Source organism: Myotis nattereri (genome assembly GCF_964212035.1).
Source record: "Myotis nattereri genome assembly, chromosome: 4".
Taxonomy (NCBI): Eukaryota; Metazoa; Chordata; class Mammalia; order Chiroptera; family Vespertilionidae; genus Myotis; species Myotis nattereri.
The window spans coordinates 6151717-6178201 of record NC_138079.1 but is presented as its reverse complement, the minus strand read 5'-3'; the positions used below and the strand labels follow the sequence as shown (position 1 = coordinate 6178201).

The window sequence follows — 26485 nt, the reverse complement described above, 5'->3', positions numbered from 1 at the left end:
TACCACCATGAAATCTCTAGAAAGAAATTGAAGCATACAAAGAATAAACTATAGTTTCTTTTTATATCAAAATGTACTCTTGAAAATGTGTTTGGCACAGTGCTAAATCATATATAGTTAATACTAAATATTGCAGGATACAATAAAACCCTGGAGTTAATTGTTTACACCCTCTTATGGGAATGAAAATAATAGATACCAATCATTCAGAAGTCAGCCTATACAAACTATATAAACAATATTTTATGTTTCGCTTTGAAAACCAGTGATATAATAAATTTTACATAAAAGACTGCAAAATAATATAAATGGATTTAAACAGATCTTTACAATAAGAAATTCAAATGGAAACAGACAAGTAACAAAGAGAAGTAAAAAAATTTATTGCAGTATTCGCTCCACCAGATTGCCTGGGGATCCCTTTTCTTGTATTGTTTTCAGGGTGACCTAATACATCAAAATCTACATTTACAAAAACTCCTTCTGCAGATAGGTCATAGATACTGCATGCTTTTTTTTCAACAGAATAAATTATATATCCAGGAGATTCTGCCATTTTACAGCCTGGAAAAAACAATGCTTCCCTGGAAACTGGGCTAAGCTAAAGAAAGCCATCCGCTGCTAGGTTAAACTCCAAGAACACTTTATTAAGAACATTAACAGACTAATTTCCAACATTCACTTGTTTATTTTTTAAACAGAAAGTTTTTCCAAGATATAAACAATTTTTGTTAAACTATAATACAGTGGGAGTAAAAATGAACTGAGAATCTGTTTCTGCTGCACAACAGCGAAGGGAGCTCCCACAAAAATGTTTGCCCAACATTTCCTTCTTTTGTTCCTGCATCCCAGGTTCCATTCTTACTCTTCATAAAATTGATTTTTATTTTTGCCAGAATGTTGATATTTCAAGTTTTTCTGCCTTTTAAAAAAATTCCTGTAAATTTGGCTGCATGTACAAATTCATTAGCTGGAAGTCCCATCCTTGGCGGCATACAGGGATCGTAAAGTCTGAACAACTTTATTAGTCAGCTTATTAGCACTCGTTAGAGCAATTTTTTTGTAAATAATGTCTGACTCTTTAATAGTGTCTACCCAAGGCACCAGTTTGCGGCCATCGCGGCGCTTAGCCTCAGTCCAGGAGCCGCTGTAGGAGCCTGCCATCCACTGAACACTGAAGCCACTGCTGGTTTTCTGTACTACTCTTGCAATTTGTGGTCGATCTTTGTACTTTGGACAGCAAATAGCGATGACATCCATGACGTCAACACTTTCATTCATCTGTGCTGCCAACTCCGTAGAGTCTGAATTTCGTTTTGACCTTCTCAATGACTAAAACATTGGGAGGGGGGAAAAAAGACCAAGTGTTATACAAAATAATTTTAGTAAAATTATTGTTTTTATTGCTTTTAATCCCTTGACGCCGGGAGTTGGGATTTCCCAGCACACTTCCATTGCCGGCAATGAGACGCACCGTGACCGCCAGCGCCAAGGGGTTAACATATACTTGTAAAACCATAAAACTCTTAATTTGTACCCGTGTCTTTACTCTTATTGATATATAAAATTATATATACATATGAACCATAAAGCTACATAAAACTTAGCAACAATAAAAAAGGATAACACACATTAATACAATCCAAATAAAAATTAATAATCCTTTATGCTGAATAAATCTCATTTCTGGTTTTTTTTTATTGTCTTTAAACTTTCTACAAAAGGATGTATAAATGGTAAGTAGAGAACCTATCTACAAAATGTTTTCTCTCATAAGTATTACATTACTTGGTGTACATTTAAAAGACTGACATATATAAGCACATAAAAATCATTTTACGTAATACGCTGCGAAATACGTTGACTCCTCCTCCGCCTCACCCCTGAAGTGCCTCCTCCTCTATCCTCCCCATCACTTTCATCATCTTCTGTCTCTGCTGCTGCATTATTTTTAGGGCTGCCTCCTCCAAGCAGCGAGGTAATTGCTTTGTTCCGAGCATTTGTGCTAGCTGACACTTCCCCTTCTTCTTCCTCTTCGTCAGGGTCCAGATGTTCCATGAGAAGTTTGAACTATAAAAATAAGGTATTAATTTTGAATTTTAAGTAAATATTTCAAACAAGACTGTCAAATCACTAAATGTTTTCTTAAAATTTTCTTTTCCTAAATGGGCCCTTTAGCCAAGTTTGGTGTGGGGGAAATATATTTTAGCTATTGCCCAAGTCTGGGGCTGGCAAGCATTTTCTGTAAAGAGCCAGAGAGTAAATATTTCCATCTTTGCAGGCCATATAGTCTCTTTCACAACTACACAACTCAGCCATCGTAGTGTGAAAGTAGCTATAGACAATACATAAATGAATGGTCATGGCTGTTTCAATAAAACTTTATTTACAAAAACAGGCAGAGGGCCATATTTGGACAAGTCAGAGGTGGCTGATGCTGGTCCAATTCATCAAGCAACCAGCTGATTAATTAATAATGATAGACATTTTAAAATTTTCTGCCCCCTTTGTGCTCTGCCAAGTCAAGAGGATACTAGAGGAAGCAAAGGATGAATATTAAATGAAAACTAAAATAATTTTCTACTTTAGAGTATACGAATTACAGTCTATGAATAATATGAAAACTGTTGTGTAGGTTTCATGCTTGGTCAAAAAATTTCATTATTAGTTATGTTTAGCTACCGGCTTTAAGTAGATTAAAGCAAAACCTTTATTTTTAAAAATAGTCTCTAAAAACATTAAAACATTTTTATTGTAGTGAAATACACAGAACATAAAATTTACAGTTTTAATCAATTAATTCATTGGCATAACTATATTATATTGTTGTGCAACTATTACCACCATTATTTCCAAAACTTTATCAGCAACAGAAACGCATAGTGTATCCATTCAATAACTCCCTACTCTCAGCCCTGGTAAACTCCATTCTATATTTTTAGTCTCTATAAATTTTTCTATTCTTAAAGACAATTTAAAAGCACATTTAACACACACATACTCATTAAGTGAGTATAAATAAAATATACACAAACGTACGTGTGTGTGTGTGTGTATATATATATATACATATATATGTATATATATATATATATATACACTTCTGTAAGAACACATGAAAAAGTAGTGATACTGGCTGCCAGAATAAAGAGGAACAGAATGGCTAAAGAGAGTAGGAGGATGACTTTTCATGATTTTTCTTTTTATAAAATTTACACCATATAATAATCCATTGAATTAAAAAAATATACATAAATGCGCATGGCTTTTTCCTAAAAACTTTCATTTTCACCAAAATAAAATTAGTGGTAAGCTGGCATTTTCTAAGAAAAAGTAATTAGGATACAGTGTGTGAAATGGGAAAGCAAGCTTATAGAAACTCCTTAAAACCAGACAGAAAAATAATCTTGACAGTTCATGAAGCTTACTTTCAATGTTAAGCATAGCTAACTCCCAAAACGTACTAAAAAAAAAAGCCATTATTGCCTTGGTCAGATAGCTCAGTTAGTTGGCGTGTTGTCCCGATACACCAAGGTTGTGGGTTCAATCCCCGGTCAGGGCATATACAAGAATCAACAAATGAATGCATAAATAAGTAAAACAACAAATCCATGTTTCTCTTTTTCTTTTCCTCTCTCCCTTCCTCTTTCTAAAAAATAATAATAATGATAATAATGCCCTATCCAGTTTGGTTCAGTGGATAGGGCACCGGCTCTCAGACTGAAGGGTCCCAGGTTTGATTCCAGTCAAGGGCATGTACCTTAGTTACAGGCTCAATCCCCAGACCTGGTCAGGGAATGTGTGGGAGGCAACTAATTGATGTTTCTCTCTCCCTGTTTTTCCCCCTCTCTTCCACTCTCTCTAAAAGTCAATGGAAAAATATCCTTGCGTGAGGATTAACAACAAAAAATAAATAAATAAAAGCCATTATTGGAAGAAAATACATTTTGGTTTTACTACTCACATCTAGATACTGTTTTACTATACTCCTCTTCACATCTTCAGTGATTTTGGAATTAGCCATATCACTGCGCAGGAAGTCCAGTGTTTGTTTGGGATGAAAATGAACTCCTGTTTTTCGGTTTATCGCTTTATCATATACTTTTGCAGATTCAGATGGAGAATATTTCTGAATTTTACTGTTTGGGAAAAATCAAACCATTAACTAAAACATTTTCAGGCATTTGCATTTAAATTGCTTCTAGTTAAAGTTTAATCACTAATAAACTTTTTCTCATACAGATTTTAACCAGTGAACAAAGTAAATATAATTTTAAAAAGGGAAGTAAATACATACAGGTGAAGATTAAAAAGAATAATATTCTCTTATTTCTCTCAGTATTTGTCTTGAATAGAGGCATCATAAATGACAGCAGTACCTCATGCCTATTTCTTCAGACCATGACTGTGATTATACCAGAGCTTTCATATAATTACTCAGCACCACCCAACTGGTTTACCGCCTTCTACCTTTCTGCGCCCACCCCCACTACTTATTCCCTACACAGCAGCAAGAAGGATTGTTTACAAACCTGTTTCATATTAACAACTCTGATTAAAAATCTTTCAACTCCTTAGCACTGCCCCAATACCTTATAAGGTTTTAATTTACTCTGCCAATATTTAACATCAAAATACTTGTCATAAAAATCTGGATTATATAACTTCTTTTGAAAGAGTGGAAGCTATGGCCACACTGTGCCCACTCTTTTCTGTGGTAACAAGCTGATGAATATCTGAGTCCTTTAGATGAAACATGCTCTTTCCAGTTTGCCTCTGACATTTTTCCAGGTTCACTTAACTCATTTTATCATCTGTCCTCTAGGAACATATGACTTTGTGGTTCCTAATGTAAGGTTGCAATGAATGTGGGAAATGACCACAATTCCATGGGTACAGACAGAAAAGAGATACCTACAATGACTAATAGTGAATATAATTACAGGGCATTCACAATAAATAGTACTTTTCTCTCTCTTACTTTATAGAGTGCATTAAAGATTGTTTGGTTCTGAGGGAAGGTAGGGGAGGGTGGGGGTAAGGGGAAGAGATCAACCAAAGGACTTGTGTGCATGTCTATAAGCCTAACCAATGGACACAGACACCATGGGGGTGAGGGCATGAGTGGGGGGTGGCGTGGGAGGGGCAATGAGGGGGATAAAAACACATATGTAATACCTTAATCAATAAAGAAAAATAATAAAGACTGTTTGGTTCTGTTAGAGATTAGTCTAGTTGGTCCACATCTATTCTTCATTCATAGCTCTTTAAAAACTTAAAATTTGCAATCTATTTTAAGATTAGTGTAATTCTCTAATAAGATGTTTTTAAGGAGCCCTAGCTGGTTTGGTTCAGAGGATTGAGTGTCGGCCTGCAGACCGAAGGGTCCCAGGTTCGATTCCAGCCAAGGGTACACGCCTGGGTTGCGGCTTGATCCCCAGTAGGGGGCATGCAGGAGGCAGCAGATCAATGATTCTCTCTCATCATTGATGTTTCTATCTCCCTCTCCCTCTCCCTCTCCCTTCCTCTCTGAAATCAATTAAAATATATATTTTTAAAATTTTTTTTAAAAAGACCTTTTTAAGGAAATCAACAAAGTAAGTCCTTTAATTTATATGCATATTACCAAGTAATTGTTTTTCCTATTTGATAATAGATTGAACAAATTATGGTATATTATACAACAAAATACTAGTCATAAAAAGGGGCATTTTTAATATTAAAATAAACATGCAATCAAAACTGGATTTCATAATTTATGATTTGAACAAAGTTTTTTCTCTCCCTGCTTATGTGTAACCTTACCTATCAGAAAATCCACAGAGATTCTTCAAATGTTGTTTTAACATGAGAAGCAATAAAATACCCTGGGAAACATTTGCAAACTCAATTAAGGGAGCTGAATTTTCTGGCAAACATTTCATCACCGAATTTATATCATCTTCTGCATCTGAGTCTGAATCTGAATCTACACGTTTCCGTGACTTTCGAGGCCTGGAGACTTCTTCTTCACTCTCGCTTGACTCATTTTCCTTACTAGGTGAAGGTTTTCTCTCTTTCCTTTTGTCTTTTACCATAGACTGAAAAAAAAAAAGAAAATTATTGTGTTTTTTTTTTTAAAACGAAACAAAATACCACTAACAAATACACATATCTACATTCAACAGCTTTAAAAGGCATCCCCACATGAATATTGTATACACTGAAACCTTCTGCCTTTCCATAATGACTGGAGGTGTAACCCTTGGGAGAAATACTAGGTTCCAAGACTTAATACAATCATATATAATCCACTCCTCCAACACTCCCCCACAAAAAAAGACTTCTTCTAAAATATCATTCAAAGGTTAACAATTTTCTTATAGGAAAGTAATGAAATAAATTAGCTATAGAAGTATGAATTTGGTATATAAGTGAACCAACATAGAAGAAAAGCAGTAATTATAATTTAACTGGGTGAATACAGTAGGCTTGAACGCCCCCAGCTTTTATTCAAGTCTTCCTTTCAAGAACTTTTCCATGCCCTGGCTAGTGTGGCTCAGTTGGTTGAGCACTGTTCCATGCACCAAAAAGTTGCCAGTTCGATCCTGGTCAGGGTACATTCCCCAGTAGGGAGCATGCAGGAGGCAGCCCATCAAAGTTTTTTTTTTTCTCTCTCCCCCTTCCTCTCTCTAAAATCAATAAAAACATATTTTAAAAAACCTTTTCAGAAATAGACAATTTTTCTTCAATACTTAAATTGTTTCTTTGTATTTTATGAAACTGTTATCTCTTTAAAAAAAGAAAAGTCATCTGGGTTTAAGAGGGGGAAAATATTAGATTACAAAGCAATTATTCAAAATGCAACTGTTAAATAAAACAGGAGAAACATTTATAAGATATGCACAATAGTAAGTAAAATAAGATAACACAATAGTTAAAGTTCCTGGGAAATTAACTTTTCCAACTTCAATGTGCATATTAAACACCTAGGGATTTTGTTAAAAACATAAGACTCTGTTTCAGCAGGGTGGGGCCTACGTTCTACAGTTCTAACCCTTAGGTATTAAAATAATCTTCCTTATTCACTAGTTTGACCAGGCTGAATTTTGAGCAATGTGATTTTGTAAAATAAGATCTACTTGTACATAAAAATATTCCAATTAATTTATAAAAAATTTACTGGGTATCAACTCTGTGCCCAGTGCTACAACAGGCGCTTTTATAATTAAGCTAATTACATTTCCTCTTAAAAAACCAAGAAAGAGAAGTATAAGGTTTATAACAAACTTAGTAAAGTTTTAGGTACACAATATACCAACTTAATTATGATGCTGGTGTTCAAGGATAAGGAAATCAATAGTATTATGCATGTCCCATGTTTCTTTGTAAGCTATCTATATCTGTATCTCTTCAAGGGTACTTTTGTGATCTACAGCATTACCAGATTTATAGACTAGCAAGGTACTATACAATGGGAATATATGAAAAGACACCAAACACTATAGTGAGAGAAATAAAGGAGTGGGATGGATGGCACCATTGAACAATCCATCTATACAGGTAAGTATATATATTCCATTAAATGATCTGAAATGGGATGGTTTTAGGTGTTTCTTAATAGAAATGAAATGGCAACCCACTTCCTCTCCCCAATTCAAGCACTGCCCAGATTTCAGTAAGTTCATTTAGAAAGACTTTATATACCTGTGAAAGAATAAAAAGAATGAGAAACAAAACAGTGAAAATAGCATGCCAGCACTTCGACACATACACGAAGAATAGCAATGTATGTAACTTACCTCCTTGAATGACTGCAGTAGGTTACTACCAGAAACGGAGAGTGTAATGTCTATGTGATGCATTATAAACAATGGCTCTTCCTGTGTCTGGTATGGAAAACAGGCTAGATTGTCTGCTATATACAAGAGCATATTCACTTCTGTTTTCTGTAAATTAAAAAAAGAAAAGGTACACATTTAGTGGATAATCTAGAAATCCATCCAAAAAGCTGTTTCAGAAAAAGTATTACATGGTACTTTGATCTCAGTTAATGTTTCAGAGAAAGAGGGTGGTGGGGAGCGGGGATGCAGGGGGGGAGGGGGACAGAAAATGGATTTTATAAAATAATCTTATTCCCATTTTAAGGCAGTTCATGACTTATACCATAGTACTTCAAGAAGGGAAGAGGTGAAATTTTTTAGGGCACCCAAGTGGAATTCCCTTGATATTCTTACTAGTGCCCTGGTGCACGGATTACTGCACATTGAAAGGAAATTAATTAGAAGGCGGCAGGCGGATTGGGACTGGGCCAGACTGGCCGGACATGCCCTGGAGTCAACCTCCTGTGGTCCTTCCCCAGCTGGCTGGACCTGGGGCAGCACCAGGGCTCAATGGGCGTCTGCAGGGTGAGCGGGGGTTCCCCGGCAGGTGGGGTCCCTTGGCCTGGCCTGCAGGGATTGGGCCGAAACCGACTCTCTGACATCCCCCAAGGGGTCCTGGATTGTGAGAGGGTGGTTCTCAGGTGATGCACTCCGGAATCGGGCTCCCTCCTCTCTGGTTCCGGGGTGCGTCATCTGAGAAACACCACTGCCAAGTCACCACAGCACAGCAGCTCTTGCGTTGAGCATCTGCTCCCTGGTGGTCAGTGCGCTTTATACCTACTGGTCAGTCAGACGGTCGCTTAGCCTTTTATATATATAGAGTATATGGGATTTTCATGATAAATCCATACCACATTATCAAAAATTACATATAATGAATAAATTCATAATTATTTATCATTATGATTCTAAGAGCTTAACCCATATGGAGATCAGTTACACACAGTTTCGGCCCTCAGTAAGTGGTAATTATAGTACTAATATGCGGGTTAAAAACTCCACACAGTTCATGTACTCATAATACCTACAGTTTCCTTCATAAATGTAATTTAGAATATCAGAGTCCTTCTGATGGTGCTACTAGTTTCACACTAGAGAAACTGAGGTAGGCACAACTTAAAGAAAAAAAATATGGTTACTACTAGTTGTTTGCTTTAAAAAGAAGAGAGACTTTCAGCATTCATGATCATACAGAATATAAACTGAAAGACATGTTAACATATAAATTCCTTTAAAACATTTACAGCTTAAAAAAAAAAAAGTGATAAAAAACATTCTCTCCTACCATCTCCCCTATCCTGTCATCCAAACAGCAGAAAACTCAATAGCACAACAAAAATCCCTCAGGACAGATGGGATACACTTGTTATTGGTGTTCATGAGATTCTTGCTCTATTTTTGTTTTTTAAATACGTATCAACACTTAGATGTTAATTGGGGAGATGCAGACATAGAACCCCACCTTACCTATTGGTTTTAATGTTGTTATATATATTTATCCTCCTAAAATGAAAAATGTTCAGGACTACTCTGAATAAACCTTTAAAAAGAACTCAGAAATTCTTCAACTTGGGCCATAAAATAAGTCCCATTCCTTTCAAAAACCAAATTTCTTCAAAGAATAGCCTTGAGCTGGTCCTTCCAGATCTGCTCTACTGTTCTGTAATGAAAATCATGCTTTTGGGCCTCACTGCTTGAGTGTTTCTGCCCACCAAACAGCCCCTCTCCCTCACCCTCTCTTTTTACTTCACATTCTCCTGGCCTGCTTAGCAGCATGAACATTCCTATTCACCCTTTCCTTCCTGACACCTTCCCTTCCTTAGTTTTTCCTCCACGCTCTTTGACTATTCCTTTTCTATGTCCTTCTCAAACCAACTCCTTCTCAAATTGCTTTTAGCAACAATCCTATCTTTTTTCAAATGCTCACCACAAAAATATTCGTTACCTTTGACTATTCTTTTCAGTCTTATTTTTCCTCCCTCACAATGTTTCTTTCCTTTCAGAACATCAGAACAGTTTAACTCATTACCTTGAAAGTGAAGACAATGTTAAAACATGTGTGCCTAAAAAAAAAATTTGCGTTCCTCACATTAGATTTTTTCTTCCCTAATGTTTATTCTTTTCTTTCCTACTGTTGCCATAATAGATTATTACCTCCAATGTGAACACAATGCTAAAATGTTCTTTGTCACTTTCATTGTCTATAAGATCTTCCATAAACATGTCTCACTATGATCTTCCTGCTCCAAATAACAACCTACTAATTGTTTTCCACATATTCTTATATTTGTATCTTTATTCGTGTTTTTACCCTTCCCTTAAATAGTAAATCCATTGCATCTAATCTACCTAAGTCTTCAGTAATTTACTCCTCCTAGGACATCCTTTGTTGGAGGTAGTAATAAGAAAGCACTGCAGGATAAGAGCTGGATTTAGCACTTTACATGCTAAGGTGACTGAACAGAAGCCAATGGCACACAGAAGGCAATGAAACCACACAGGAATGGAGTTCAGGAGATAAAGGAATAGAGCAGTATTACTGACACCAACCACCTGCCACTCAGGATATGCTAACCTTAACTATTATCTATTTCCTTTATTTTGTGTGCTATCTCCCTAACTGGAAGTAAGATCCCTTATTGCCAAGAGCACTGTCATATCATTTTGGACTCTTAGCACAATATCCCACAGAAAATTAAAGCTTAATGCTGATGATATGATGGTGGTGGTGATTAAATTATAACTATTTCTGAAATATATGTTTGTAATATTTATTTTGTAAACTTTATATGGGCACATACCATATCTGTTCTATTTACTACTTTATGTGCATGTCCTAGTACAATGGCTACCAGACAGCAGGTGTGAATAGATATTTATGTATAGTGAATGAATAAAGTACGAGGTAAGTTTAAAGGATAAAATGTTCTGTTTTCTTGGCTTATGGTTCTGGACAACGATACTTGTGCAATAGCCTAAAGGGTCAAGTTATTTTTACACAAATGTGAGCTCTTCATTAAGGAAGTAAAGTTGAACAAGAGGGGAATCTCAACAGCCAAAACCCTAGAATGGTAATTCTAACATTAGAATCTGACAGAAACAAGTAAAATTTCACTTATTTATTCATCCATCGATCTATCTATCTATCTATCTATCTATCTATCTATCTATCTATCTATCTAACATAATCTATCTAATCTATCCCCCTAAATGATAGTTTAGTGACACAGTTTATTAAAGGTATGCTTTGCCCTGGCTGATGCAGTTCAGTGGTGGAGTGTCAACCTATGAACCATGAGGTCACGGTTCAGTTCCCACTCATCGCACATGCCTGGGTTGTGGGCTCGATCCCCAGTAGGCGACATGCAGGAGGCAGCCGATCAATGATTTGCTTCTATCTCACTCTCCCTTCCTTTCTGAAATCAATAAAAATATATTTAAAGGTATGCTTGAAGGAACTGCTATCAAAGTTTATAAGACACTCATTATGAAGACACAATTATACTTTATTTCTCATTGTATTTATTCCCACGCAAAATTTCCTGTTCAATTTTGACTGTATACCTTGTATTTAACACAGAAGACTAAAAAACACACACATTTAACATAGTCATTATTATTTACTGAAACTGTAATATTTTAAAACTGGTGACTACTTTAGGAATAAAATTTATAAGGCTTATTTTATTAAAATAATAAGTTTTTGTGCTTACTGCTGTGTCATCAAAGAGGTTGAGTAAAGAAATTAGAAAGGCTCGTCTGTGTTGGCGGTTTCCACGGATCATGGAGTAAAGGTGTGAACACAAAGCACTGGAGGACTCATCTTGTCTGAAACCCCGTACAGGATCTTTTAGGCATGTGTTGATTGCCTGCTGTACCTGGTAAGACATCTTCATACCAGCCACTGCTTTCATCTGAAATCAATAAAAGCCTCATTTTTGTCATGGAAATCAAAAGTAATATTAAAAATATACTTTGAGCATTGTAGTCTGAGACTAACTTCATCATTTGGTTTTGTTTTATATAAATAGTAAATCACAGAATGCAACATTGGAAGAACATTAAATACCATTCATTGAAATCCCCTCATCTACACTAATAAAAGAGAAACATGCAAACTGGTGTCACTCTGCTATACCTACTAGCCAATCAGGGCAAGTATGGAAATTAACCCAACAAAGATGGCAGCGGCCATGGAGCTGGAGGCTTGGGTTGCCCCTGGCGATGGAGGAAGCCAAGCTTCCAGCCCGCACTGGCCGCCGTTCAAGGGAGAGAACAACACACAGGCGCAGCCAGGAACCTGAGAGATCAACACAGAGGGGCGCCTGCTCCAAGCCTCCACGGTGTGGCTGGGGGCAGGCCCCCAGTGGACACACACACACACACACACACACACACACACACACGCACACGCACGCACACGGGGCGCCTGCTCCGAGCCTCTGCTGCCAGTCTGTGGCTTAGGCCCGCTCCCCTAAGCCGTCAGTAGGACATCCACTGAGGGCTCCCGGACTGTGAGAGGGGGCAGGCTGGGCTGAGGGACCCCCACCCCCCCAGTGCACAAATTTCGTGCACCGGGCCTCCAGTTTTACAGAAGAAAAAGTCGAGTCCCAGAAAAACCATTACTCTCAAGGTCAAACAATAAGAACCAGAACCCATGCATGCCAGTGTGCCTGTTGCACTATCACCTCTAACTCAACCTTAAGAACTAATTTTAAATCAGAACAAACGCCTTGGGGGGACAAACTTGGTTGCATGTTTAAGTAAGTACTAAGCAAAATATTTTATTCTAATAAGAATATGGGCAGGACAGTCACCAAATAAATGATTTACTAAAGAAAGATGTTTAAATTTAGGTTATACAATTTAAAAATACATACATGAATGAATCCAGCATATTTTTTGTCTATTTCCACAAGCTGCTGATCAGCCTTGTTCCGCATAGCAGGTTCTGGGTCTGTGCCCATAGCAATTAAATATGGTACACACTGGAAATAAAAATATAGGATTTATAAGATATCACAGTAACTAAAGCTCTATATGTATCTTTACATATGTTAAAACTCGATGCATATCTGGAATATATGAATTTAATTTTATAGGCCCTTAAATGGCATGTTTTAGTGTTCTTTTATTTTTTTAAATATGTATTTTTATTGATTTCAGAGAGCAAGGGAGAGGGAGAGAGAGAGAGAAACATCAATGATGAGAGAGAATCACTGATCGGCTGCCTCCTGCACACCCCCTACTGGGGATCAAGCCAGCAACCCAGGCATGTGCCCTTGACCAGAATCGAACCTGGGACCGCTCAGTCCGCAGGCTGACGCTCTATCCACTGAGCCAAACCAGCCAGGGCTTTAGTGTTCTTTTAAAAATGATTATTCTTCCTTAAATTTAGCTTAAAGCAAAAAAGCACTGGAGCATAAGCAAAAATACTGATGTGGTGAAATTTAAACAATTTCAGTGTGAATTTAAGTTGCTTTAAACATAAAACCCCCTACCCCAACACTAAGAATATCCAATTAAGTCTATGATATCCTTCCTATAGAATAAAAGGCTAATATGCAAATTGGCCAAACGGTGAAACGACCGGTCACTATGACGTGAACTGATCACCAGGGGCAGATGTTCAATGCAGGAGCTGCCCCCTGGTGGTCAGTGAGCTCCCATAGGGCGAGCGCCGCTCAGCCAGAAGTCGGGCTCACAGCTGGCGAGCTCCGTGGTGGTGGTGGGAGCCTCTCCTGCCTCTGTGGCAGTTGGACATCCCCCGAGGGCTCCTGGACTGTGATTTTCATGCACCGGGCCTCTAGTACACTATAAATATGTAATCCAATAATTTGTCAAGCTTGACTGCATTTACTATGTAAAGAAAAAATAGGGCAAAAATTACTGTCTTTTAGTTAAAACTAGGAAAACATAAAAGTTTTTCCACAAAGTTGAATTTTAGATATGGCTTCAATGATTAGGATAGGTAGTATTTTGCTAACAGCCAAATTTATTATATTTCTAAAGTCAAGAAACACCACTTCTGCCTTGCTGATGTGGCTCAGTGGATGAGCGTCAACCTATGAACCAGGAGATCACAGTTTGATTCCCTGTTAGGGCACATGCCAGGGTTGTGGGCTCAATGCCCAGTGTGGGGCATGCAGGAGGTAGCTGATCAATGATTCTCTTTCTCGTCATTGATGTTTCTCTCTCTCCCTCTCTGAAACCAATTAAAAAAAAAAAGGAAAAAAAGAAACACCATTAGAAGGTTAGGTGAATCTGAATCAGATAGTAGTGAGGAGGACAGAAAAACAATAAATAAACAAAAAACCAACTTTAAGAAAGTAGAAATGACACTAACTAAAATGAGTGATCATGAATTAAATCCCAAACCAATGAGAAATAAAGTCCATTATAGAATATTATTGGGTAAACTGGCAAAATTTGAAAATAGACTATAAATTAGATAATAATGTATTAATGTTAAATTTCCTGAATTTGCCCTAATCCCATAGTCGGCAAACCGTGGCTCGTGAGCCACATGCGGCTCTTTGGTCCCTTCAGTGTGGCTTTTCCACAAAATACCACATGCGGGTGCGCACATACAGTGCGATTGAAAGTTTATGGCCCATGCGCAAAAGTCGGTATTTTGTGGAAGAGCCGGCATTTTGTGAAAGAGCCACGCTCAAGGGGCCAAAGAGCCACGCTCAAGGGGCCAAAGAGCCGCATGTGGCTTGCGAGCTGCGGTTTGCCGAGCTGCAGTTTGCCGACCACTGCCCTAGCCGGTTTGGCTTGGTGGATAGAAGTCAGCCTGCGGATTGAAGGGTCCCAGGTTCAATTCCAGTCAAGGGCATGTACCTTGGTTGCGGGCACATCCCCAATAGGGGGTGTGCAGGAGGCAGCTGATCGATGTTTCTCTCTCATCGATGTTTCTAACTCTCTCTCTCTCTCTCTCCCATCTTCTCTATGAAAAATGAATAAAATATATTTTTAAAAAAATTTCCTGATTATTGCATTATGGTTTTATAAGAGAATGTCCTTATTCTTAGAAAATATATATTAATATGTTTAAAGGTAAAGAATAATAATATCTGAAACTTACTATCAAATGATTCAGAAAAAATTATATGTATGAAGAACAAGAGATAAAGTATATCTGGCAATAAAAAGCATAATCACCTGAGGCCATTTAGAATACTGTATTAGTAAAGAGCTGTAAGTATCTGAAAAATTCTAGTTTCAATATACCACTATACATTTTATTAAGTGATCATGATGATGATAACCCTGAGTCATGAAATACAGGCTAAGTAATGTTTAGCATGTTTCATTAGTGTGCTTTGTCTCAGAACACAGGGAAGAATACAGCACATTTACATATAGCATTTTTTAGGAAAAGTTCCATGAAAAATAGCCAAAATGAAAATGGTGAAGGGTAATAGGCTTTGTTTACCTAATAAATTCACTTCTGTAGCCTATGGCACTCCTGAACATGTCAGGTGTATGCTACTACATCAGCATTAGCTGCCAATCCTTAGTAACACGAATATGTCTTCATTATATCATTTAGTCCTCACATCAATGCTTTGAGGTGTGGGTAGATGATGTTACCTCTAATTTGCAGATGAAGGAACTGAGCTCAGATTACACAATATACTTTTCTGGGGACAAAAATCCACCCTAGTGTAACAGATTACGCTCTTATCCTAGTAAACTCTCTTGGCATTACATGCTGTTGGTTCTTTGGGATCAGTCAACTTAAATTAAAACAAATCAAACATCCCTACTTAGAAAATCATTCTGAGTACATGTTCTGCCAATATAAATTAGAAGTTTGTTTAATAGAGACATTATAAATATATGAGTATTTGCAATAATGACAACCTAAGAAATGGACTAAAACTTGGAATCAAGAGTTTAGGACCAAAGAACAAAAAAACAAACAAAAAAACCCAAACCCAACCCCAAATTAACAACTAAGAGGAATAAAGAACTACTTATTATCTCATCACAATGTCATCAAATGACAACAAATCTGGCTCTTTTAATAAGTTCTGCTTTCTAAAACACACTTACCTGAACTGGATGAATAAGACCTTGGTTTAGAGTCAATGCAATGACATTTAGGGCAAAGTGGCGTACACTGGATTGGGTGTGAAAAAACGCCTCAAGCACCTGTTTGAGGTAAAGCTGCATGATGGAACTACTCATCCCTGAGGAAACATCACCCATTTCTTTTAAATCTTCCTGTTTTGCAACTTTCTTCCCTACAAAAGGAAGTAAAGATATTAAGAACATGTACACTAACCTTTACTTAAATATACCAAAGCAGACCACAACCAAAAGCACCAAATGTTAGAGCTAGTGCTCTGGCTCAATGGCTCGTCATTTTTTTTGGGGGGTGTCTCTGTTAGAGGACCCTTTGAGAACTACAATCCCTCTCCTCCCTCAAAATGTTAATGTCTACATCTATATTAAACTGTATAATTTTAAGGAGTTTATGAGTAACTTTAAGCCTAGCTATGGACTTAAGGATGCCTTCTGAACTGAATACCTTCATCTAATAGATAAGGAAATTTGATACCTGGATTAAAAATGAGTCAGAGTATTTTAACTGTAGCCACACTGCGACATTAAAAAATATATTTTCACTTACAGTCTCTATCTGCCTGCTGCATTCGTGTGTCCTCTTCTTGTAGGTAGGTCTGGAGGTTTTTTAATACTTGTATTTTTAAATTTACTGAGGAGTTCTTATCAGATAAGATATTATTATATAGATTTTTCACCTCTTGCTCAAACATTAGACTTGGATGCTGAATGAAGGCAAATCCTAAAGAAATGAGAAAAAAAAATATTTTGATATAGTCAGAGTAAAATTAAATATAATATTTAGTGACAATGTTAATAAATTACATAAAAAACTCCTTATTTCAAAACTTAAAACTTAAAATGACTGGAAGAATACGCTGGTGGCCTTACCTAGAGAAGTATTAGAGCAGGCACTTCTTTCCCCATGAATTAAAAACAAGAAATTGCATTTCAAAGGAGTATTTCACACAAGAGGAAACCTTGAGGAGGGAGCAGGGTCTACTGGCTAGGGGAATGGATTAGGAGTCAGGAGTCTTGGGTTCTATTTCTGTCTCCACCACTGACTTGTAGTGTGACCTTGGGTGTGTCACATAATCTCTCTGTGCCTCAATTCTCCATCTGTAAAATGGGGACAATAATATTTACCACCCACCTACCTCAAAGGGATGTTTTCAGGATTTAAGAGGTAATGTCTACAAACATATTTTAGATCCCTAGCAGAAAGTACTATTTTGGCATTATTTTAAAAACAAATTTAAATATATCCAGTTGATGAAACAGAATACTTCAAAATAACGCTAAAAATATTAAATGAAGCCACAAGCTGAATTCTATAACCACAAGTTAATATAGGAAATTATTATTATCCATGCTTATTTGTATAAAATAGTAATTTATGTGAAAGAAAATGAAGATCCTTGATGATAGCAAGTATTATTGGTACCAAATAACAAACTAAATTCAAAGCATAGAGTGATCAGATAACTAGCCCAAGGTCACACAGGATAACTATGGCCCAGGCAAGATTTTTTTCATTAACTGGTCTAGAAGCACCTATCTATTTTTTAGATGGTACTACTTATTTAAGTTAATATTTACAGCCTGGTCAGTATTGCTCAGTGGGTTGAGCGTCCTCCTGCGCATCAAGATGTCATTGATTTCCTTCCTGGGCAGGGCACATGCGGGGGTGGGGGTTGTTTCCAGGCTCCACCTCCATTCCCAGTAAGGGGCATGCAGGAGGCAGCTGATTGATGTTTCTATCTCTCCCTTCCTCTCTAAAAATCAATTTAAAAAATTTACATATAGTTGACCCTTGGATTACATGAGCTTGAACTATGTGGGTCCACTTATACACACATTTCCCCCCCCCCCCCCAATAAATACACAGTGGGCCCTCTGAATCCCTGGGTTTCACGTTGTGAATTCAACTAACCACAGGTCGATAACAGTATTTTTGATCTGTGGATGCGGAGGGCTGACTGTATACAATGCTCTCTGCCAATTTATAAAAGCAACTTGGGCTTCTTTGGATTTTAGTATATGGTGGAGTCCTGGAACCAGTCCCTCAGATACTAAAGGATAACTAAGTGTTTTGGGAGTCAAAAGTTATAACATAGATTTTCAAATGTGTGAGAGTGGGTGCTCCTAACCCCCATGTTGTTCAAGGGTTAGCTGTTATTTGTTCTCTGAAACAAATGTAGTACTATTAGTTTTGCCACTTTATATAGCTTATGTCCAGACTAAATACTCGAAGGTACACATTTGGCTTGAAGTTCTCAATATAATTTCCTAATAAGTGATATCTGAATTTTTACTATATTTGCTAAATGTAATTTCTGAAAGGGAAGGAGAAGTATGATAACAAAATTTAAATTTATTTAAAGAAATCAGTAAATGGTTAATGAGATTTGAATAACTTAAGACTCTTTTATTACTCTATTTTAGTTCAAAAGATTAATATAAATGATTGTCCATGCATATTAAATTATAAACCTTGTTAATGCTACCAAAATAAAGTTTCAAAGTAAGTTATTAACTTTATTAAGTAATTTCACATGTATTTGCACAAAAAACAAATAATAAAAAACAAAAACCTGGACAGAGTACTGTTCTTGTATTGTTTTAAAGTGCATTCAATTCAGGTACTTTAGTGCTGTCTTTTCCTATTTCTCCTGTATTCCATGACCCATCCAAATAAGCCACAAACCCTAACCTTCTGCAAAGGAATGCATTTGCTACATCAATGTTCCTAAAAAAATAATAATATGGGACAGATATACATCCAAATTGCTTCAAGTATTTCTGTATTTAAAAAAGCCAGTGTAGACTGCCCACTATTTGTACTAGAAATGGCAGGCAAATATAACAATAAAGCTTTACAAAACAAAAAACCCGAACAATTTAAAAAACATGCAATAGCACAAAATTCTTCTAAATCATCATTCTGTATCAAAGTGCTTGAATGAATATTCTTTTTTTAAAAATACATTTAAAAAAATTTTTATTTCAGAGAGGAAGGGAGAAAGAGAGAGAGATAGAAACATCAATGATGAGAGAGAGTCATTGATCGGCTGCCTCCTGCACGCCCCACACTGGGGAATGAGCCCACAACCTGGGCATGTGCCCTGATTAGGAATTGACCCGTGACCTCCTGTTTCATAGGTCAACGCTCAACCATTGAGACACACTGGCTGGGGTTGAATGAATGTTCTTATGAAACCCTATAAAATAGGGGAAGGAGACAGTACTGTCATCTCTATTTTATTAATGAGGAAATTAATTAACAGAGAAGTTATGTGACTTGCTCAAGGCCACCAGGAAGTCATTGGCTGGCCAGGAATGGAATCCAGGTGTTTTTTTAAAAATATATTTTATTGATTTTTTACAGAGAAGAAGGGAAAGGGACAGAGAATTAGAAACATTGATCAGCTGCCTCCTGCACACCCCCCACTGGGGATGTGCCTGCAACCAAGGCACATGCCCTTGACCGGAATCGAACCTGGGACCTTTCAGTCCGCAGGCCAACGCTCTATCCACTGAGCAAAACCAGCATGGCGGAATCCAGGTGTTTTAACCCCCATTCCTATATTCTACACAGCAGACCCTACTATGAATAGAAACATACATAAATAAATGAACAGTTTAGACTCACAATATTTTAAAACTGGCTCAACCTCTTAAACAACTAAAACTATAATGAAATACAGACTTAACTTACCTAGACCGATGATGGCTTTTGTTTGTACTTCTTCATCTGAATGTTTTGTAAAATACATCAATAGTTCAAGTACTTTATCCTTTATGTTAACCTAAGGGGAAAAATCAGTATTATAAAGAAGGGTTATTTAGATCAGTTTTTAACTATAAAGGAAAAAAATACCTAATAGCAAGTAATGAGAATGTCCACATGCAAACTTGACTAAAGAATAAGTCACCAATAAGTTTGTAAATCAATAAATTTTAGAATAGTGACATTCAAAATAAAGATCTGTGACAAAGAGACTTGTGCCAGAATGTAAATAATGTACTATTCACGCACTGAGAAAGTGAAAAAACTAGTCAGCTGCTGACCTAAACAGTGCACCTACTCTCTTTTTTTAAAAATATGTATTTTATTGATTTTTTACAGAGAGGAAGGGAGAGGGATAGAGAGTTAGAAACATCGATGAAAGAGAAACATTAATCAGCTGCCTCCTATACACCTCCCACTGGGGATGTGCCCGCAACCAAGGTACATGCCCTTGACCGGAATTGAACTTGGGACCCTTCAGTCCACAGGCCAATGCTCTATCCACCAAGCCAAACTGGTTAGGGCAGTGCACCTACTCTTATAAAGCTGATATAAGCTGTGCTTACTTATCATCACATCATCACCGATGATGGCTTTTGTTTGTACTTCTTCATCTGAATGTTTTGGAAAATACATCAATAGTTCAGTAATAAACAGTTCATAGATCAGCAGCCTGAGGACCATATTTTGAGTAGCACTGTCCAGAATGCTCATTAAATCAGACTAATGCTGCCTTCATCCTGGGTCATTTTAGTCATTTTCCGTTGACAGGGTTACACAGTTCTTTTTTATTACAACATACTAAGTAATTAATATTAAGATCTTTACCTTACTGTTGCCCTTAAAATCTTCCAGATCAAAATCAAAATGCCGACATAGTGCTCCAACAGTGAAAAGGGATCTAAGAAGTGCTGGTTTGTTTGATAGAAGTGAAGTGTTATTTGGATCCTCTTGGTGCTGTATTTTTAATTTTGAAATGGCACCTGAGAAAGTTAAGTAATATTCATTTATAACAAACCCTTAATTCTTAAATTATTATGTTCAAATGATTATTACTAATAAATCACAACTGAATTTTACTAATAGTCTAAGTATTAAATATGTCTAGAATTATGAGGACACTCCTTAGAGTCTAAGAGAATTAATGTAAGAAAAAATATTTAAATTTTATTTTACATACTGGGCAGAAAAGTTGCCAACATTTACTTAGAGGAGATACATTTCTTATGTAATCTTATTGGGTTATTAAGAGAATACAAAAGATACTACAAAATACCATTTCTAATATCACACCTCCTACAATTCCCTAAATACTACCCTTAATCAGATGCATTAAAAAGGAGGACATTGCAGAATCTAGCAGAATAATTTTAAAGTCCAGACATTGAACTTACCATAGTATCTATTGAAACAGGCCCATACAAATTTAAAATTTTGTGTCACTTTATTTACAACAGCCCCAAGACAGCTCACACAATGTTGCACTACCTAAAAGATACAGAAAAGATTGCTAATTAGACAAAAGTTAAAGACAAAGGTAAAACAAAAGATTAAGTTATTTGCGAACTGCGTAATAATCGATAGATGCTTACAGTCATGCCATATTTGATGATCAGCTTCATTAGATCTTCTTCAATAGTGGCAAGGAAAGTTTCACTTGGATGCTCCATCAGTGGTACCACCAGTTCTAGGATTTTTGCAACATTGCAGATAACCATGAAATCATTTTGTGTCTAAAAGGATAAAATTAGTACTTTATGAGTATAAAAAATCTAAAAAGAAACTATATACAGTTCTATCTACTTGGAGGTTGAAGTATTAAATATATAAAATTTGTTAAAAAAACAACAACACAACACAACCCATTTAGAAAAGAGCTTTTTTAAAACATGAAGGGAAGAGTGTCAGTTTTAGGATCCTGGATTCTAGCTATGCCACTAACTAACCATGTGATCCTTGGGTCACTTAATCATAATGTCACAGTTATTGTTTTTACCCCTAAAATTTAATACAAGACAATTCTGAACAAAAGTATTTAAATATTAACATAATTTTACTAGATTGATACAGGTTTTAATATTAGTATTTTTCAAAATGGGGTATATTAACCGAATAGTTTCTCAACTAGGGGTGAGTTTGTCCCCCAAGGAATATTTGACAATATCTGGAGACATTTTTGGTTATCACAAAAAGGGTATAGGGGGGCACTACTGGAATCCAGTGGATAGGAGATGCTTGTCAAATATCCTACAATGGTCAGAACAGTTCTTGACAACAAAAAATAATTCAGCCCTAAATGTCAATAGTGTTGAGGTTGAGAAGCCCTGTGTTATCCTTTTTATGACTGGATCCTTAATTTATCAACAAAAGCATAAGAACAATAAAATCTTGGATTTAATGTAAAAAAAGACCACACAAAAAAATCAAAAAAAGCACTTATCATATGTAAGGTAGGCTTACAGTAGTCTCCCTTATCTATGGTTCCCCTTCCATGGTTTCAGTGACCTGGGGTCAACTACAACTGAAAATTATTAAATGGAAAATTCCAGATATTTTAAATAGCGCGCCGTTCTAAGTAGCGTGATAAAATCTTGTGCTGTCCCATTCCATCCTGCCCAGGACATGAATCATTCCTTTGTCCAGCATACTCATGATATTTACATTCCCTGCCTGTTAGTCACTTAGTAGCCATCTTGACTTATCAGACTGACTTTCCCAGGATCGAAGTGCTTGTGTTCAAGTAACCCTTATTTTACTTCATAATGGCCGTCAATAGGGGTATAGCTCAGTGGTAGAGCATTCGACTGCATAATGGCCTTCAAGTACAGGAGGAGCGATGCTGGCAACTGAGCTGTGCCAAAGAGAAGCCATACAGTGCTTTCTTTAAGTGAGACGGTATGCATGTATAGGAAAAAACACAGTACACGTAAGGTTTGGTACTATCTGCAGTTTCAGACATCCACTGGGGGTCTTAGAAGGATTTTGGGCAAATGAGGGGAATACTGTCTTTATGCAAAACCCTGTATTTGCATAAATATAAAAAATTATACAAAATGTTTTTATTTTTTTTTTATTTTTTTAAAATATATTTTATTGATTTTTTACAGAGAGGAAGGGAGAGAGATAGAGAGTTAGAAACATCGATGAGAGAGAAACATCGATCAGCTGCCTCCTGCACATCTCCTACTGGGGATATGCCCGCAACACAGGTACATGCCCTTGACCGGAATCGAACCTGGGACCTTTCAGTCCGCAGGCCGACGCTCTATCCACTGAGCCAAACCGGTTTCGGCAAAAATTATACAAAATGTTTTTAAAGTAACCCTACTTTCCAAAATATGCTGTTGCAAATGAGTACTATTTATGCAAATTACATTACAGTACAGATTCTAGAGGCAAAAAGACTGGGACTGGTTGACTGTGCAATATTGGGCAAGATATTTATATTCTCTAAGCTTTCGTTTCCTTATCTGTAAAACAGACAAGAATGGTATTGACCTCACAAAGTAAATGAGAGAATGTACGTAAAATTCTTCACAGTGCTTGGCATTAAGCTCAGTAAATATTACCTATTATTATCAGCCATAAGATTACATAATAATCCATTTATTTCTGGATGTAATACAAGCTCTAAAAATAGAAGTAGGGTCTGGCAAGTATAATATGTTGAGTTTACATACTTATCTTCTGCTACTTTTCTCAATTCTGTTTAAAAAAATATATTTTATTGATTTTTTACAGAGAGGAAGGAGATAGTTAGAAACATCGATGAGAGAGAAACATCGATCAGCTGCCTTCTACACACCTCCTATTGGGGATGTGCGCGCAACCAAGGTACATGCCCTTGACCGGAATTGAACCTGGGACCCTTCAGTCCGCAGGCCGATGCTCTATCCACTGAGCCAAACCAGTTAGGCAGTGGTTCTCAACCTGTGGGTCGTGACCCCTTTGGGGGTCGAACAACCCTTTCACAGGGGTCGCCTAAGACCATCGGAAAACACATATATAATTACATATTGTTTTTGTGATTAATCACTATGCTTTAATGATGTTCAATTTGTAACAATGAAATTGGGGGTCACCACAACATGAGGAACTGTATTAAAGGGTCGCGGCATTAGGAAGGTTGAGAACCACTGGGTTAGGGCTTTCCTCAATTCTTAACATTTCTCAGGACATCCTAAGATTTTCATTTAGAACTTATTAATTTACAGCACAAAAAAATCTGACTACAGCAGCAAAACAAATTTAGTAGATAAAATTGTTAAAATTAGTTTCTTAGGAAAACTGAGAAAACAGAAAAACCATATTATAAAGTTTTCAAAGTATTTTAAAATTTAGTGTTTGTAATAAGCCACTTAACTCACCATGTTACCATATAAATTGCTGGATTATTTTAAGTTTTCACATTTGATTCTAGGAAAACTTAGTATGTGTAATATTAACTTAAAATAACAACCTAACATCTGTGGCATACTAAATTTCCATATTCAACATATTGGTGTATTGTAAAAATAAATGTTTAAAATAAAACATACTAAAAATGACAAATTAAAAGCAAACCCAGAATCCAAAAGACATTAAGTTTCTCAATGATAGAGCTCTACCTCATTTAGCTTTGCGGTCTTAGTAATAGTTACAACATTTATTCAGCATATATAAAGTGTTTGGCTTGATGAGAAATGGTGCCTGAACTTAATACATCAGAAAAATGTTTGTAGATAGCTTGCTATGAATATTAGAACAAAAATTTGAGTACATAACACAGTTGACCTGCCACTGAAAATAACTGTCATCTGTCAGTGAAAATATGAATGACACTGAATGCCAAAGTTAAAATATTTAGTACATGGTTTCTATAAAGAGAAAACCAGGAAGCTCCATACTTACACTGCATTTAGTGGTGAGGTAGGGCTGCATCGTCATGGCATGTTTAACCATGAGCTGGGGTCTTATTTTGCTGAATAAGAACAAAGTGGTTATGCAAGCCACCAATCTTCCAGAGTTCACACCTTTATTGTCAGAGTCTGAAAAAACGAACAAGAAATAAGACACTAAAATATGACAAGGCAGTGAAAATTATACAGACTATTATTTAAATTACTCAATATTATCCTCTGAATAGATTCCTTAATATAACTCATTAAAGTTTCTTATGATACTAGACTTCCTGCACTTCACTTTTATCTTTAATATATAAATTACATATATTAAGAATAAAGGACAAAGAGGCTGCACTATAGAAGGCAAATGTTTTCCCTGAGGGGAGGAGGATTTAAGTTAAAAAACAGTATAGAAGTTCGGAAGTTTAGAGATGGGCTTTGGGAAGAGACAGGATGTTGGTTATATCTAAAAATGGATAAAAGTCAATATGGGAAAGAAAGTTAGCAAAGGGAGACAAAACCAATTTAGCTGAGGTGATACTGTGTTTAAAGATACTGGGGGAACAATGAAGCTGTAGTAGAAGAATGTTAAAAGATGGGAGTGAGAAATTAAGAAGTTGGACCAGTGCTACATTAAAAAGGAAAACAAAACGCTATTCAGGCGAGAGGAAAATGTTGCTAGTTAGAATGGTTCTTGAATGGCAAATTAGTTTTTAGAGGAGATTAGCAACTTTTTAATATCAAGAGACAACAGTATCACCCTTAAAATCTAGGATAGAGAAAACAGAACAAAAAGAAAAGAAGAAAAAAAAAGGTACACATGGAAAATGAAGAAAAAAAAAACATTAAAGAAAAAATACTGCATAAAAATATAAAGGGTATCAAGTTTCCGTAGGTGCCATAAATGTACCTCTGTAAGAGGCAACTGGCCACCATATTGGAGAATGCCCCCCAATATTGTTCCTCATTAATGTACATCAGGTGATATAAGTCATGTTAGTCTTGTGTGCTTTAAGCAATAGATAGCAAATCTGACTTTTATAGTTTTCATATAATTATTTATATTTGATTAATAATTTTAGACTTGCCACTGATTAATTTACTAAATAATATAACACTAATATTTAAGAAAAATTTTAAATTAAAGATATTAATAGCTTACTAGCTCAAGCAAGATTAAGCACATTTTTATATAACAATTAAAATTAATATTAGGAATATACTACAAATCATTTAAAAACATTTTTATAATAATTAAACCAATTTCATTTTGAGAGGAAATTTTATAGGATTAAAAATATATCAAACAGCTTTTGAATGAGTTCAATTAGCTAAGTATGTATTAGCCCCTGGATTTCTTTTTATTCCTGTTTAATATGACATCTAAAATGATATGCTACCGAAAGATATGTGAGAGACGAGGCCCATGCTTTATTGCTCTAGATAATCTTAGTCAACCTTAACAATATAATCAAGGCTGCAACATCAAACAAAAAGCAGATTTCATTCAAGAGTAAAGTAGTTCAGTATTAGGCTAAGCAGAGCCAGAGGCAAAAATGAGAAATATGCCCAAAGTATTTTAAAATATCTTATAAAATCAACTTAATGACCAATATATAAAATGTCTTACCAGCTAGAGATTCCTCATATTTAAGAATGTGCTCAACTAGGTTATCAACAAGTTGAGTACAAGCTTTCTTCACAGGTTTATATGAGGAATCCTCTTCGGACTTCAACAACTATATATGTATATATATAAAAAAAAAGATCCCAGTATAATTATTCATTAGGCAATAATAATAAAAACGCATTTAATGTGTCCATAATAAGCTTTTCAATTTGTTATTAACAATTTAATACTGAAAATGAAAATAAAC

The 26485-nt window shown here is 36.1% G+C and overlaps 1 protein-coding gene across 1 annotated transcript in view; it reads right to left on the bottom strand.

Annotated features, from left to right (window-relative positions):
- Positions 1 to 359: 359 nt before the first annotated feature.
- Positions 360 to 26485, bottom strand: part of NIPBL (NIPBL cohesin loading factor) — a 185189-nt gene continuing 159063 nt past the window's right edge. The window contains exons 34-48 of the mRNA XM_081089955.1: positions 26239 to 26347; positions 24616 to 24752; positions 21318 to 21458; positions 21120 to 21213; positions 20554 to 20708; positions 19654 to 19744; positions 16504 to 16677; positions 15924 to 16114; positions 12743 to 12850; positions 11576 to 11776; positions 7782 to 7928; positions 5806 to 6080; positions 3965 to 4139; positions 1882 to 2070; positions 360 to 1332 (exon numbers count right to left, since the gene is read on the bottom strand). Coding sequence (XP_080946081.1) covers positions 967 to 1332; positions 1882 to 2070; positions 3965 to 4139; positions 5806 to 6080; positions 7782 to 7928; positions 11576 to 11776; positions 12743 to 12850; positions 15924 to 16114; positions 16504 to 16677; positions 19654 to 19744; positions 20554 to 20708; positions 21120 to 21213; positions 21318 to 21458; positions 24616 to 24752; positions 26239 to 26347 — 2553 coding nt within the window. The 3' untranslated portion in view covers positions 360 to 966. The remainder of the gene's footprint in view (positions 1333 to 1881; positions 2071 to 3964; positions 4140 to 5805; positions 6081 to 7781; positions 7929 to 11575; positions 11777 to 12742; positions 12851 to 15923; positions 16115 to 16503; positions 16678 to 19653; positions 19745 to 20553; positions 20709 to 21119; positions 21214 to 21317; positions 21459 to 24615; positions 24753 to 26238; positions 26348 to 26485) is intronic.